A 16,940-nucleotide genomic window follows, 5' to 3' on the forward strand; every position below is an offset into this window, starting at 1 on the left:
ATGATTCTGACCCCAGCTGTGTGTGTGTGTGTGAGCCGCAATTTATGCAGCTCCCCAATCGCATTGAAATGGAAATGCCAAACTATTGGAGCAGTAATTTGCATAATTCCAATGCGGATAGTTTCCATTGGGGATCACTGCCGGATTTTCTCAGTGTGCGTGTTCGGTTGTGGGTGTGCGTGTGCGTGTGAGTGTGCGTGCGTGTACTTTTGTGTGGGTGTGCATGAATAAATCAAATTAGATTTCTGTTGTCTAGTGCAACAAATAGCAACAAATAAATAACAAGAAATCCAAACAAAATCACAACAAACAGCAACAGCCACGACACACCACCACAACAACAACAACATGAGGTACAACAACATGGAGAACAACAACATGGAGAACAACAACATGGAGAACAACAACATGGAGAGCAACACGAACAACATCATTGGGTGAGTGGTGTCTGGTGGCGGCGGGTGGCTTCTGGGAGGGGGCTGGAACAATAGATATCCCCACTGATAAAATAACACAAACATGAACAATATTTCTTCGCCGGACAAGTGTCGGTGTGCGTAGATAAGGGACGAGCAGATTGTCCATGTCGGGGGTTAAAGTTCAGAGCAGATAGAGCGGAGGGGGGCAGAGCGGGAGACAAAACTGAGATTGCTTCGAGCAACGACTGCACGCTTCCGGTGGGCACAAGCACAGCCGGATGTGTTAATGGCGGAAACGGAAGTGTCAGTGTGTGTTGCTCTCGCTCTCTCCCCTTCCGCCCTTTCGACCCTCCAACCCTCCCCTTTTCCCATTCGCGGGCGAAAGTTCAACCGAAACCGAGACAAAACGATTAATCAAACATTCACGCACAGAAACCGTGTCACAAAGGAGCAAATGCAAATGTCCTTTTTTTCTATTTTCAATTTTTCTCCTTGGGCTGCCAGTAATGCCTGCAATTTGTTCTCGCGATTTGTTTATAAATCTTCTTGAAGGGGCTGGGCTTTTCAGAATCTAGGCGATCCGCTTTAAGAAAATCCGTCGTAAGAAAATGCGCGCAAGTAGCTGGGGATTTTCTTTCGAGTCTACTGATTTCGAATGTCATATGTGTCATTTACTACAATGTAAATTGCATATCTCGTGTGAAATTTAATAAAATTCCGTTAAACTGGCGTTTGTAATGCAAGAAAACAAATACGTTTAGCTTTGCAATCTAAGTTAGTTAGTAGTAGCATTTATTAATTCGTTGAATTGGCCTACACTTTTTGGAGTTGGTTTCAAAGAAGTTGCGTATCTCATTTGCTTTTTTGTGGAAGCCAAGGAAAGTGTAAATATTGAAAAGTAATTTATCTAAGTCAGGCAAAAACATGCGGGTCGCAAGAAAGTTGGGGTGTGTTCGGGGCGTGGGCGTGGGGCGTGGCACACATACTATGCCTCGCACACAGGTGCAACATGGCACAGCACGACGTGTGTGTGAGTGGCGACGCCGACAATTGCAGTTGGTGTTGCAGTTGCTGTTGTGGTGGCTGCAGCAATTGCTGTTGCTGCTGGCTTGCATGTTGCTGCTGCTGTGGCAGTTGTGGCAGTTGTTGTTGCTGCTGCTGCGCAGAGTAATAACTGTTGTTGTGTCTGTGTGTGGATGTGGTGTATTTGTCATTATTGTTGTGTGTTGCAGGCGCTGCTTGCAGCTCAGTGGCACTGTTGTTGCAATAGCAGCACATGTGGTGCGACGGCAAGTGTGGCGTGTGTTGTTGCCGCTGCAGCAGCAACTGCTGCTGCTGCTGCTGCTGCTGCTGCTGCTGCTCGTGGTGTGTGTTGTTGTCTAGGACTCGGGCATGCAACATTTTGATATATTCATCCTCACCGATCGGTCGCCAACTGCCGCGTCTGTATGGCTTCGGTATCTGTCCAGTTTCCGCATGGTTCGATAGATTCATCACCAGATCCTCGAGCATCTGCGACCGCGTCCGCTCCTGCATTCGCGCGAATTTCGGAGCCGAATAGGAGGCTCTCTCCCCATTCACGATCTTGGTCAGCAGCCATTCCCTGTGGAAAGGCAAGAATGGAAATGGAAGGCGGGCATTGCGTTTTTTCGTTTTGGGGGCTGGGGATTTTTTGCAGCACTCACCGGAACATCGGCCCCTTCTCGAAGACGGACTGCTCCCACAAATAGGGCTTGTAGGCACCCACCTCGTCGCGGGTCACCACGGACACCTCGTATCGCGTGGGCTTGTGCTTAATCCTGGCGGAAACACGCACCTAGCAAAGGGAAAAGGCAGAGCATCAGCATCTTTGGGTGAGTATGCAGCAAATCAGCTTGAGTCGTGTATCCGATAGATTCATTCACTCACCAGGATAAAGGTGTGCAGGAAGTGGCTCTTGATGCAGGCGGGACTGAAGCGGGTGTTATCCGCCTCCAAGAAGACCACGCAGACGATATCGTTGCCAATGTGGCGCTTCCTCTGGAGCTTCTGCGGATCGTGCTTCTCGTAGGGCAGCAGCGTGGACACGTGGAACATGATCTCGATGTTGCGCCAGTTCGTGTAGACGGAGAAGAGACCTGCAGGGATTGAGGATTCCAAAATGGGTAAGCACATGTCATGTGAATGCTATCATCCATTCGGGTTTAAGCCCACCTGTCAGGTCGTGCACCGTGTCAAGGCCACCTTTGTACTTATCGAATCCGCGCAGCCGAACTCGATCGCCCAGAAGGGTGAGGAACTCGTCGAAGAGCGGTGAATTTTCATTATTGTCCAGAATTTGCTCTTCGGTATACTGATCCTCTTTGACAAATATGACGCCAACTTTTAACTCTGATTTTATAAAAACCTATCGAGCGCCAAAGATGGATTTAAGTAAAATGTATTTCATTTTCAAGGAGATTTCAAGCGCACCTGATCTAATTTTAATAATTCCTCTGGCGTGTCGGGTAATTGTCCTAACGTTAAAGGTGGATTTAAATTAACTTCTTTACCTAAAGATCTAACTACTTCCTCGCGATTATATCTGGAATAAATATATCGATTCGTTTGATATCGAAACATATAAAAATATATCAAAATATTACCTATCTGCAAACACACAGGAGGCCGGTATCAGTCCATGCACCGTGTAGGATCCAGCCCGAACCAGGATGCGGAACTGATCGCGTCCGTTGAGCGTCTCCTGCTTGATGGACAGGATGACCGGACCCAGGTCCTCGTCGCTGGTGAAGTAGTTCCAGTGCTCGGTGCCGTAGAAGTACTTCTCGTACGTCTCCTGCTCCACGGAGATCAGTTCGAAGGCGCCCTGCTGGTCCCACTGCTCCTCGATGGTGGTCTTCTTGCGCGGACTGCACGGGTGTTCGCAAGGGAGGATTAGTATTCTGAGTACGTATTGGGCCATCTAGTGCTGGGATGCTGGGAGGAGCTCCACTCACCTGGGCGTGGCTTCGGAGTCCTCGTCATCCTCGTACAGATCGCTGCACTCCCGCTCCAGATAGGCGTCGCTGGCACTTCCTGCCCGGATGTCCTCGTGCTCCGAGTCGCTCTCATCCCAAATGGTGTGCGGGGTGGGCATGGTGATCTTCTGGCGGGAGCACTCGATCCAGTAACCCGGCGTGGGCATCAGATTGTGCGGATACTCCTCGCAGAACTCATCTGCAATGCATTTTATACGTTTCATAAACTCAAGTCAGTCCCGAGTGCTTCAAATTAATTTCTTTTAAGCCAATTTCACTAGGTTCCGGCAATCACGTCATTTAAAGATGTTCTGAGCAGCTGCTTACGCAGAAGTAGATTCTTTTATTTACAACTTTGAGACTCTTCTCACTTTTGCGGCGACTTAACTCTTAATTTCTAGGTGGCACTTGGGATTTTAGTTTGGAAAGCTTCCCCACCAATCAGCAGCGGTGTATAGAGCCCTGCTCCCATCGAATAGAAAAGTTTCCACTGACAATCTCGTTTTCTTCCTGCGGCCAGAGTCTTATGTCAAAGTTTTACTCAACTTCTTAGCGGCTTGTGGCTTTTACATTCTCGCAAAACTGTTGCCTTCTTTGGGGCTTTCAATGGCTGGCAATTCCTTCAACTCTAAACAAAATAATTTAGTTCAATTCAATTAAAATGCAAATACCGTAAACGATGGCGAGTGGCGTCGCGTGAGTTGCCAGTCATAAAGCAGGCGAAGCTTCCCATTTCCCACTTCCCATTTCGCATTTACCATTTTCCCCTTCCATCATCCACCCACCCACTTCCTTTTTCCGCCATCAACTTTCTGTCCATGATTGAGTTGGAAATTCGATGCGGCGCGTGAGTCAATAATGTGCCACATCTCCCCACCCCAGGGACAGTGGGTCAAAAGTAATAGGGAACTGCAGAGGGCAAGGGAATTGCATGAGTTGGGTAGCCCTAAAACATTAGAATGCAACAATAATCAGTAACTACTGATTAGGGATTTTGTGTACCTAAACTAATTCATTTGCATATCTTTTTGGATGACAGATTCGTGCTCTCTTGGCCCCACTGTACACTGATGAGGACGATGATGCTACTGCTCCTTGGGCTCTTTGTGCTCTGGTTGCTGGTCCGTGTTCGTGTTTCAGCGGGATGGCAGTAAAATGCTGCCCTGCGCCAAGATGGGAACTATGATCTAATTAAGGAGCGCTCACCGTGCCCGTCACACATGTGCCACACATTTTATGCCGCAAGTTTGGCCGTCTACCACGCAGATGCTGCATATTTTCGGGTCCTTTCCAGCCGCCCAAGGAGCACGCACACACACACAACATACGACCGCACACACACACACACACGCACACGCAGACAGACAGACAGACAGACAGTGAAAGCCATAAAACGGTGGCCCTGCCTAATTCAAATTTGAATAACTCGCAGCGCGCGCCGCTAAGTAGGCTATGAAATCGCTTGTTCGCACTGCTTCTCTGCGGCTTTGATACCCTACATTGCGGGGGTTACTTAAGAATTTCAAGAAATATTCCAAAATAAGCTTTACTCATATAATTGGAAAGCGCTAACTTCGTGCACCAATCAATTACTGCTCAAAATGATTTTGAAATCCAAACTAATATAACGTTATCGTTTTAACAATTGGAAATGCTTGCAATTTTGCGCTGGAGGGTATCCAGCGGTTGTGCAAGTTTCTTTCGCAGGCTCCTGAGGTCCTGAGACCGCCGACCATGCGGTTGTGGTTACGACTCTGGATTTCGGCTCGCTCCGATTTTCCGGCAGCTGTGCGTGTGTGTGCGTGAAAACTGCGTGCACAGCCCCCGCGGATATGCAATATATATTTTATATTCTTTAAGGCCAGTTAAACCGCCCCACACCGTATGCCATTTGGGTCACTTTGCTGCCGCTGAGCCAGCTGCTGTTTCTGATCCCCTTCGCTTGTCCCATACAAATAACATACCGCCGGTTCATTTTTCATCCACCCAGCCAGCAGCTCGTGTTGCAACTGCACGGCAGCAACATGCAGCAACATGGGGCAACATGGGGCAAAAAAGAAAGGAAAAGAACACGAAAATAAACACAAACAACCAAATTGATGGGCATCGCTTGTGGCCCTCCCAGAAGCTGGCCGGCAACTATTTCATCTTGCCACTTGTAATGGCCACTTGCCAAGCCGGCGAAGGCAAACAAATCAGACCAACTGACACCCGGCCATGTAATATATATGATGTTCTATAATCGGAGAAGCTCTACGGCAGGCAAATCGCCACCAGAGAGGTCCTTCACAACTGAAGATATTTAATGGCCTGGGTACTTGAGCAGCTGGAGTGCACTCACTTCTATAAACGTGTAATTCTTATAGCGATAAATGGAAACTGGCATTTAAATGATACTTTAAAGCTGAAGAGGTGTATTTTTATAAGCAAGCAATATATCTTATCGGTATGCCAAAAAAGGGAAATTATTCCAAAGTTTTCAGGCAATTCTTGTACTGCGACTGAGTGTTTGGGCCAAATGCAGCTGGCGATGATATGTGTGGTTGGTGCAAACATTTGCCATGCCCCAAATTGAGATGCGATTGTGTTGATTTGTGCGGCCTCACTTGTGCAGCAATTTAAATGCCATTTTCGGCACGGGAACCGCAAATGCAGCGGTGGAATTGCAGGTGTAAGCATTGAATTAATAAACCTCAGGTTTTACTCAAATTTGTACAGGCAGCAAATAAATAAATATGCCCGTATTTCGCCTGCTGCAATCAAATAAAAATAATTCCATAGAAGCACAATTTGATTGGCAAATAAGGGATAATTAAATGCATCAGAGTTAATTTGATTTATTTGCTCGGCAAATAATTTATCGTTTGGCTTGTGGTTGCTCGCAATAAATGTATAACAAATTAAATTAAACCTATCTAAATACTGCTAATTAATAATGACGTTAGGCCAGCTTGTCAATCCCTTCCCTGCGGCTGTTTTTCATTCATTCAGCGTTAATTATGAGAGCCGCTAATCCTGCTTTCAGTCCTGCTGTGTCATACACTCATCCAACCATCCTTTCAATTTCTGGCCACAAGGATTTGCGCTTACACAACAAAAAGAAGTGCTTGTGACCATGGCTATGACCCTGTAGTTTTGGCCAACAATGCAGTTCGGGCCACATGACTGGGCGGGATTGGCTGGCCCATTTAAAGGACACCACCAAAGGTCGCCCACTTTTCAACCAACTCATCTGGCGCGCTTTTTATGTTTTGATGCGTCGCGGAAATCCATTAGCCATTAGCCAGCCCCACCCAAAACCCAGTCCCAGTTCCCACTTCCCAGTTCCCAGTGGCGATGACAATTCCTTCAAGGATCACGCAACATTGCATTAGCATAAAGTGGCCCGACGTTTGGCAAATGACTCGCAGCATAATGGACAGTCGGATCAGCCGGGAAAAAGGGCAAGCCAACATATTCAACCGGTTGTCAGAAGAGAACTGGATTATAAAGGCGATTTTGACTTTAAAATGTGTAAATTTCTATAGCCACTTTTTATGCTAAGATACCATGTTTTCAGATATAGAATCCTTTTTGTGGAAGATTTATGACTGGAATTATTGTCCAATATGAACGTGTGATGGAGCCCTTTAAAAAGATCTAGCCACTTCAGCTGTGCATCCTTTAAAATCATAAAAAATGTGTCAAGTGTGCGTTGTTTGGCCTGACATCTTTGTACTATCTGTCACACAGAGGGACAGCATTTCGCCTGTGACTAATTCATGGCCTTATGTATATACATTGCTATGTATTATTATAGCCCATTCCACGGGCTGTCACTCTATATGCCCCCAACCCAAGTGTCATTTTCCCTCCATTTTCCCGTGTCAAGAAGAACACTTGACATTTTTTCTATCTTGCCATTTGAATTTGTTGCGCATCGTTTTTCGTTGTACTCGACTTCATTTTCTTCTCGCCGTTTTCCCTTTTCGGGCAGCTTGCCAGTGGACTTTGCAGGCATTTTCCTTTTAGCCACGGCTATTTGCTTTGTATTAAGCCAAGAGCAAGACAACCCCCGAAAATTCGTTCGTCTTTTCTCGGCTTGTTCGGCACAAATGGAGGACACTTTGGGTGTCATTAATGATGTCAATGGGGGCATTATGGGTCATGTCGGGTCAGGTCGGTGGAATGTAACTCTACACGTTGCCCGTTTTGCGATTTGTTGTTCTACTATTGGTTTATTTGCATTCGATGGCTTGTTAATTGTTGCCAGGCGAAAAGCTGGGCGAAAATTGGATTCGACCTCGTGGCCTCGTGACTGGGAAATTGCTTTCCACTTTTCACTGCTATGTTTTCATCTCGATTTCAGTTGCGGCCGAATTTTCACCATTTTCTCCCCCGACCGCTGGCTTTTCCGCAGCTGCCATTTGCAGAAGAAAAGTGTGTTATCAAAGTTGGCCTTAGGTACAAAAAGACCGAATAACAATAGATATATGTGTTGGGTGGTTGCGAATGCTAAAATAAACACGGCAACACAATCGGGAGAAAGAACAAAAGGCGGGGGAAAGTAAAAGGAAACCAATTTCGCTAAGATGCAAAGGAATCAAACGACAAGCGGCATACATAAAAACAAATCAAGCAAACAAAAGTTGAGGGTAAGTTCTACGTTTTTCTTTACATTCATCAGAACACTGCACTTCAGATGCTCTCTTTTCGATATAATGGTATTTCTTCAGCCCTAATTATAGTTTTATTTAGCCTCCCATACCAAATGGCATTGATTTATTTCTCTGTAAATCTAAAATTAAATCATGGACGTTTTTTCCCACTTTTCCGGCTTGCTTTAGGTCACATGGAAACCCTTTTGGAAATGTGGAAAATTCGAAAGTCACGTCGAACGACTGCAACGTGACAGGCATTGCCACGCCTCCGATTTTCCGATTTTCCAGTGACTTTTCATGTACGTTTTTTTTGTTTGTCTAGAGTTTTTTTTGGCCAGTGTGTGCGTGTGTGAGTCAGTGTAAGTGTGCGTGTGTAGATGATCGCATCACGGCGCCATTGCATTGCACTTCACTTTCACTTTCACTTTTACTTGCACTTCCGCTTCCGTCGATGTTTCCGTTTCCGTTTCCGTTGACGCTTCCACTTCTGCTTCCGCTGCTCAAATCAAATTTCTATCTCAAAAATCAAACCGAAAACCAAATGGAAATACACTCCCGGCCATGTTTTCCATACCCTTGCAGTAGCTATAAATCTCACATTTCTCGCATCAAAATTGCACCTTACACTTCCCTGAAAATATTGAGAAATCTAAATAAGGAAATCAGTTTATGCGCGTTTGTTGTGTGATGTTTTAAGTTGTATAATCCTTAATATATTCCTTAGTGCTTATACCAGTTTTACGAGGATACCTAAGAGGTTTCCCATTCCGAAGAACGTATCGTAAATCTGGTATAGAGTTTTTATTGGCCAACTCAAACCAGCTGCATAATTAATTCGGGTTGCTACTGCAAGAGCATGGAGACGTTGGCATTCTTTATCGGATCTTTAATATTCTCTTCAATGTTTTTTTATTTATTTATTTTTTTGTTATGTACCAAAGGAAGGGGTTTTCTTTCTGTGTACGGACTGGCACACTCACTGTAAGAAGTAACACCAAGCGGCTCTGAGAAAACGCTTTGATGATTACAATTTACAGCGGGCGATGCCAGCCACGGAATTCTCTCACATGCAGCGAAACAACGCGGCGTATGCGTGATATTTTCTCCGCGGTGCCTGTGAGCGATGGTGTGCGTGTGTAGCTGTCTGTGTGTGTGTGTGGGTGTGTGTGTGTGTGGCTGTGGCGGCCTTAACTTCCAGCCAAGGAAAACAAATTTTAAAACGATTAAAATCTGTTGCCCAAACACACAAAAAAATCTGAAGAGTAAGCGCAAAATGTTCTTATTAATAATTTACCAAAAAAAGAAAATAAGTAATGGGAAAAGCAAAAATAAGCGTAGTCCGTTAAAAGAAATGAAAGCATTAAAATTCATTAAAGCGCAAATATGAAATAACAGAAAGCGGATAAGATAATAAAGAAGACGGGCGGGCGAAAAAAAGCTGGCGCTTTCCACAATTTTCCCCCGATTTCTCGGCACATTTTCCTCCGCCGCTATTCCGGCTTTTCCCGACAAGGGGTTACCTGCCGATGGTAGCGATAGGGCAGCAGCCTCTCGTCCTTTTGCCATCCCGCAGATAGATACGAGCAGTCAAATGGCCAAAAACTCTGCCCCGGGACATTTTCGGGGTACCGTCATGCATTTGCATAAAAGCCAACTAATTTTTTCGTGCCACCCTGTTTGCGTTTAATCAAAATGAAGACCACCGTAAACTACGTAGCCCATTTTTGACGTGTCAGCAACTGGGGAATATAACCCCTTCGTTTGAAATTGGGCGGCGGGGGTCGTTGTAAATTATAATTGGTCACAGAACGCTTAGCCAGCGGCTGGCCAAAGGATTTTTGGGCGAATTTTTGGGCTAACGACTTCCTCGACGGAATACATTTACATTTGCAGTTGGAAATTTCGAGAAATAGGCTGAATATCTTTGAGATACATTACGAAGCTGTCCTCTTTTCATCTTGGATACTTGAATCAAATAACATTTCGAAATCGTTGATGGAACAAATTGTATTAATTATTGCCTAGTTTACTTTCCACATTACTCTGTATTTTCATTCAATTGCAAATGCTATATTGTATAATTATGTAAATTAGGCGAAAGCCACAAATCATTTAGCAGTTTTGCAACATATTGTGCCATTATTGCTTTAATTGGTGTTGGTTGAATTAGCATTTAGTACCAACGATAAAGGGTTCAAATAATTATATTTTCCTCACATTTCCAGGAATCTGAAATCGTTGACTGAGCAGTGAAGGAAAAACAAACCCATAATTGTATTTAAAGCGAAATTCGAGAGTTAAATAAGTAATCGAACGCCGAAGTGAAAATGCTCTGCAATTTACATTAGGAAGTGGTATGAATTTTAAGATTTATTCGAATCTATGTTATTCTATTTAAGAAATAAGATTCTAAATTGGGGGTAAACAAAATGTGAAGACAAAGTAAGTGATGCACTTCGATGCCAACTTGATTTAACCAATTGTGGCCAGTTTATGAGATGAAGAGGGTTTCTTTTTCCACACACACGCACAGATAAATAAAATTTGAACAATGCCTGCTTTGTTGTATTCGGGGGGAGTGGGGAAGGGGAAAATTGGAAATTCATGTTGACAAGTGGATGTGGCGTTGGCGTCGCTGCCGACGTTCTGTACGTGAGGAAAATTTCAATTTTCAAATTATGCGCCCTGCCTCAAAATGCGCCTCGAATGCTGGATACCGTAGACTTTGCAAGTTCGCCAAAAACTTTATTCTTTTTTTTAATTCTTTAATAACTTTTTAGCAAGAAATGTAATATATTTTGCATTTATTATAAGTAAAGATTTCTAAGACTTTTGTATATTTGTGTTTTGCCTGGCAAGCCGCAGATACGCAGGAAATACAGGGAATTACCTTGAGCAATGCTCGCAAGATTATTGAAATATTTTCGCCATTGGTTTGTGTGTGCGTGTAATCAGCAGTTAAGGCTTATGGCCTTTAAAGTGCTGGTACTTCGAGCGGTCGGCATTTCCATGCCACTTCCAGCCGCACCAAAGTGCCACTGGAGTTGCATAATGATCGTAATGATCATCACCGGCCCGCTGACCTCATGCACTTTTGTTAATCAAGTTGCAAATTGGCCAATAAGCCGCAGAGAGTCGACAGGACACGTCCTAAAGAGCCATTGGCGAGCAATTTTGTGGTTGGCCCGAGTCCAAAATGCAAATGTTGCCCTAGCTTACTCGTACATGGATACACACACACACCCACACCCACACACGCACATTCACATGCACGTAATCCCCGGAACACACAGCATTCAGAAGCGCATTGGTAGTGGTGGTGCTGGCCGAGTGGCATAACGATCCCCAATTGAGGCGGTATTATCGTAATTATATGCCCGTCCTCATGCACTAATATCGAATTTCTGAGAGCGCTGCAGGCGATTGGGAAGATTTCCTTCATGATTTCCCCAACTCGGCGTTGCGCCTTTACTTTGTTTCGTAATAAAAACTAATGGTAAATGAAATGAAATAATTGAATTTTATCGGCTTTGCATGCATGTGTGGGATAATTATCAATAAATAATGGCACATAAAATGGGTAATCATCGAATCTGAATCGAATTTCACTTAACAGCTTATAATAATTCTTTTCAATCGGCTTTTTGGTTTACTAGTTGGCCATGCAAAATGGTGTAGTATTTCTAATGAACGTTAACAATACTTAGCCTCGCTTCGTTTTTCACTGTTCACTTTTCACGTTTCACACAATTTTTCATTCAATTTACCTGCAACGAAAGCGAAAAAAAGAGAAATTGAAACATAAATCACACATGTAATCATTTATTGTATCATATATGGTTTGTAATTTCAGGTTCTTTCGACAGCACAAAAACTTTCGCCAGACTTTTTTGTTCCAGCAATTTGGAAGGAGCTGGAGTTTGAGGTGGAGTTTGGAAGTGAGGCAAACCAACCGCACAAAATGTCTACTTTTGATGTTGAGATTCGTGTCATCACAGGTGGAATGCGTTGCCCCTGACGATTTTTTGGTAAAAGGGGACGTACAGTGAAAAAAGTGAGTATTTTATAAGATATGACGTTTCAAAGGCATACTTTTAAAGACGAATCACTAGTGTTTTTGTGAAATAAATTCAAAAATAACCCATCTATATTTAGCTATATATACTCGCATACTCCATGATTTAATTGAGTTTTCCTTGCCCGATTTTGATTGGTTTTTGCAGTGCTTTTCATACATCTACGGATGGAATTTGCTGTCGTTGACGCGTCGCCCGGGGCATTATAAACACTTTGCAACCATATCCATACATCTTTTGCCCCAGAAAAGGGGCGTGTTCTTGCTGAAAAGTTTTTCCAGGCAGCTGTCGGGGCTTTTGCGCTCACAAATGAAGTGCTAAATTATGCTAAATGTGTGACAAAATGTGATTTGAGTGCAGATCAGGTGGCCCTTGGCCTCTTGCCATTCTATTTAACACACACACTCGTATAATACGTTATATAAAAGTGAGGAGTGTGTATGTTTTATGCTCCAAAGGGCTTGACAGTCGATAATCTGCATGGGTTGCCATCTATGGCCGCCATCATTTAACAGTTTTCATTATCCGTGTCGCGAACAGACTTTTTCATGTCGCATGAAAACAAATTACTTTCGAGCGAGTAATCATCTGCGGGGCTCTTGGCATTTCTTCGGGAAAATCGCAGGCAAAATCGCACGGAAATCGCAACGCAAATCGAGAAAGAGGCATTAAAATGGCGCTGGTTGCAAGTTTCGCTTGCGTCATGGCTTCAATTACAGCAACAGTGTCGGAAGTAAGCAACAGATTCCGTGATTTCGCCACCCATCCATTTCCATGCCCTTGCCCATTTCCCTCATATTCATATTCATATTTTCCTGATTTTTCCCCGACTTCGCTGCCATGATATGCGAATTATGTGAGCCAAAAAAGAAAAACTGGCCAGACCAGAAACGTGCAGACCAATCCATATAGAAAAGCGGAGCTGCCAGCGGAAATTGAAAGCTTCCGTCGCGAACGGGCGGCGATAAAGCCACCTCCCCCTTTTCCATAGGGAAACCACCCACAAACTAACCCACAGCCCGCATATAATGTGTGTGGGTGTGCGTGTGTTTGACGAAAGTGAAATCGAAGTTGCGGCAAAAATTATTCCACTTTATTCTGTGGCATGTCGACAAGAAACTTGCGAAATAAGTCTGCGTTTGAGTTACAATTACCAAAAGGTAAATACAAGAAATTCGAACTGGGAAATTAAGTGGGGAAATTGCAATTTGTGTCATAAATACGATATAATAAATATAGCGAATTTAAGTTAAGCTTTCAAACTAGTACTTAAGCTAAAAAGTAAATCAAAATAAATAATAAATAATGTTCAAGCCCGCTGAAAGTAAAACTCAAATAAGTAAGTAGGTAAACAAAACTCAACTAGTAGATATAGGAAAACAGCCCAAAGTCGAAGAACTATCAATATAATTGATTGAGCTTAAGTAATACGATTCAACAAGAATGATTCATCACTATGCCAATTTTTATGCCAACTTTTCGTCCATTAGTCATTGCCTGCAATCTTAATAATTGCCCGGCAAATTTCGTCTAGTGTATGAAATGATTTTGCCATTTTTTTCAGCGCTCCCTTACGATTCTCTGGACTTTTCCCCATCCTAATTTCCCAGACTAAGTGAATGAAAGCGAAACTTTAATTGAAATGAACGTTTGGTGTGCGTTTTTGGGTTAAGTGATTGATTATGTCGTGTTTGCCATGTACGTGTATACGTGCGCATAAATGCACTTAGCGAAATGCGCTAAGCTATTAGCACGAAAATGTGTGCTGGTTTTATTTATTTATTTTTTCTGGGCCTTCAGCGTTTTTGGCTAAAATGGTCGCACAGCTAAAAGAAACATTGTTTAAAAACAGTATTAAAATTAAAAGAAACTAGTTTTTTGCACTGTGCATTCAGGCACACACATAAATTCTGCTGTCTTCTGGTGTTCTTCTTGTTATTGTTATGACGCTTCTCGCACACACACACAGGAATTGGAAAGGCAGACTGACAGATAGGTGTGTGTGAGCGAGTGTGTGTGTGTGAGTGTGTCTGTGTGGGTGTCTGCTGGGGTGGACCCAAACTTTGACAATGCCGGGCGGCTACAATTCATTCAGACAAAAAGTTCGCCACAATAAAAACGAACCGCGCGCGAAATCAAATCAATAATTTAATGCAGGTGCTGCCTACGCCGGGTTTATTTTCACTGCCATTTCCCGCAGATATGTATCCCACCTACACACATATACACTTATATATTTGTATATATAAATGTGTTCCCCCAATTTCCGATCACATTTCAACGGACAGGCACTGCTTTTGTCATTTTGGCCATTGCCATGTCAAGGCTGACATACACAATAATAATAATAATGTATCCAGCCATGGACTTGGCTCGTTTGCCGCTAGTTAAGGGCCATTCCCCTCCAGAACTTTTCCCCCACTCGACATTGGCCGCTTTTCCCTTAATCTGAATGAAAATATGTGCTGTGTTGCTAAAAGTCTGGTTTCAAACACAAACACGGTTGATATTTCCATCTTCGGAAGTATTTACTATATATTTTAATTTTTTCACGCATCTGACTGTTTTTCAGTGCGCTGCTGCCATTCAGTCAGCTGCATATTGTCTTGCAGTTGCTGTTCACCATGGAGCCCGTCCAGAAAGGGATTCCAATGATAGGAGGAGCCAGATCGCAGCAGGGAAACTGGGAATCTGGAGGCCCCAGAGATGGTGCTCCTCGGAATGGTGACGTCCTTGGGCGACAAGAACTGGAATGATTTCGAGGGTATTGGATATCCCACACTCCTGACGTGTCAGCTGAAATCCAAAAGGCTGCCAAAGAATGCCTTTGAGGCGGCGCCACCGCCGCCCGTGGAGCTACCAAATCCACAAAGGCAAAAGCAGCTTGTGTGGAATATCTCGATTTCACCGACGTGGACAGGAGCGGTAGCTTCGTGGAGTGGCTGCAACTGATGAGACAACTGGGTGCCAGCAAGGTGACAGCATGGCTCCCTACTAGGCGAGCAAGTGCCTCCATGGCACCAGCTACCGATCTTGGCCAGAAGCAGCACTATCGCTATAGGAAACATATCGTCTTTGGTGGACACATCCCGCACCAACTCATCCGCAACTCAATGGAAGTCCAGCGGCAGCTGGCCGGAGTGGAGCAGCATATTGATTATATTTTAATTGCTTTTTCGTTATATTTAAGAGGCTTAAATTGGCGGCTGCGGCGGCCAAGGGCTTTGTACAGTACGTGTCCCACCTTTTGGCCCCGGGCCACGTCAGCAGGATAATAATTGCTTATTGACATGACGCAGTCCGGAGTGGTCAGGTCGCCTCGGCACCCGGCACCTGCGAGAGTGTGTGCCGCAAAAGTTTGCCTTTTCCATTTGGCTTAGCCACATCGAGGGCCGTAGTTTCGGGATAAATAATTGATGAGCCATGGATACGGCGCCCTAGCCGCCAATTTGTATTTTAATATTTCAAAATAGGTGCAGGAGCAGGAATTTCAGGAAAGTTCCAACAGCACGTTAATTTTTTTATTTTAAATAAACAAAACTTAAAACCTGCATTAAATATAAGAATTAGGATAACCTATTACCTCTTAGCACAAACTAAAATCGGCCGCTTTCTTATGGACAATAAGTTGCTTAAAAAGCAAAGCAACCACTTTCATTTTCCAGTCTCCACATTTTCCAGCTCGCAACGGAGCAAAAATTAATTTGCCTTACATTGCAATTTCGAAGAGGACCCCAAAAATTTATGGCAATCCACTTTGGTATTCGATTCATTCAGCAAAGAAATAGCTTCGAATTTCAAAGACTGCTGCAGATTCGCTGCACATTACGTAAACTTGTGACAATACTTTCTGCTTTTCTTTTCTGATTAGTGACGAACGAGCTTGGGAAGACCCAAACATAGAGCCACTATTGTTACTTTTCCATTAGGCAATTATCTGCGTTTTGATTGGCTAAGAGGAGAGGTCTCAAAGATTTTGTGATGGATTTTATTCTTGGAACTGGGCCAGAGAACAATTTTTGATTTTAATTCGACTCTTTTGGAGAAAACTAAGCTTGTTAATTCGCACAGGAATTTCTCATTTCATTTTTGCGCCGCTTTGAGCCCAGTCTACAGTTTATTTTTTCAATTAGTGTGAATCGAGCGTCGAAAAGTAGGAAAAGCATCGAATTTAGCCAGCGTTGCGCCTATCAAACATGAGTTTCCAATTAGACAACTATCAGATTCTCACATTTCGGAATTGATTTCGATTTATCTGCAGGCTCGAGGATAAGGAACCCATATCCAGGACGTCAATGCAAGATTAAATTGCATATACGCTTATAATTTGCTTGCAAAAGGCCAACAATGCTTTTCAATTAGTGTCGACTTAAAAATATCGCTTTGTGAATTATTGGGGCTTATTTTTTATAGGTTTACGAGAAAATCACGTGCAAGAAAATACACTTTTCTGCGCTTTAAATGACTAAATTCCGATACGAGAGTCCATAAATGGTAAACATTGTTTAGGATTTGTGGTTGCATTGTTGTTTTACTTCAATTAAAATTATTGCCCACAGAGCCAACGGAATAAAAATGAAAACTTTGTGTTTCTGTTGATTCGCCAGAGGGAAAAAATCTGACCAGATTGCAATCAATGTGCTATGAAAAATTGTTCGCTTTTTGTCCATTTTCCTTTCGATGGTCGAGCTTCAACTTGGTCGTAAATAATCGACTTGTTTTATTAATTTTCCTGCTTTTCTGTGCCTCGAGGGCGCGGCCAATACAACTCCTCTATTTATTAATATTCAAATTTATTAACAAGACGAG

General features: G+C 43.5%; 1 protein-coding gene across 3 annotated transcripts in view; it reads right to left on the bottom strand.

The window, feature by feature from the left end:
• LOC6551003 overlaps positions 1–16,940 on the bottom strand; it is a 41,077-nt gene that overhangs the window by 4,338 nt on the left and 19,799 nt on the right. For 2 of the 3 annotated variants that reach the window (XM_026982293.1, XM_026982292.1), the window contains exons 8-14: positions 3,395–3,614; positions 3,044–3,307; positions 2,871–2,982; positions 2,613–2,805; positions 2,328–2,536; positions 2,105–2,235; positions 1,841–2,022 (exon numbers count right to left, since the gene is read on the bottom strand). In XM_026982293.1, the coding sequence (XP_026838094.1) occupies positions 1,841–2,022; positions 2,105–2,235; positions 2,328–2,536; positions 2,613–2,805; positions 2,871–2,982; positions 3,044–3,307; positions 3,395–3,614 (1,311 nt within the window). Of the gene's footprint in view, positions 1–1,405; positions 2,023–2,104; positions 2,236–2,327; positions 2,537–2,612; positions 2,806–2,870; positions 2,983–3,043; positions 3,308–3,394; positions 3,615–16,940 lie in introns of all 3 variants that reach the window. The other variant, XM_026982291.1, reaches the window with a different exon arrangement.

The sequence above is a fragment of the Drosophila erecta genome, unplaced genomic scaffold, assembly GCF_003286155.1.
Source record: "Drosophila erecta strain 14021-0224.00,06,07 unplaced genomic scaffold, DereRS2 tig00000126-arrow-pilon, whole genome shotgun sequence".
NCBI lineage: Eukaryota > Metazoa > Arthropoda > Insecta > Diptera > Drosophilidae > Drosophila > Drosophila erecta.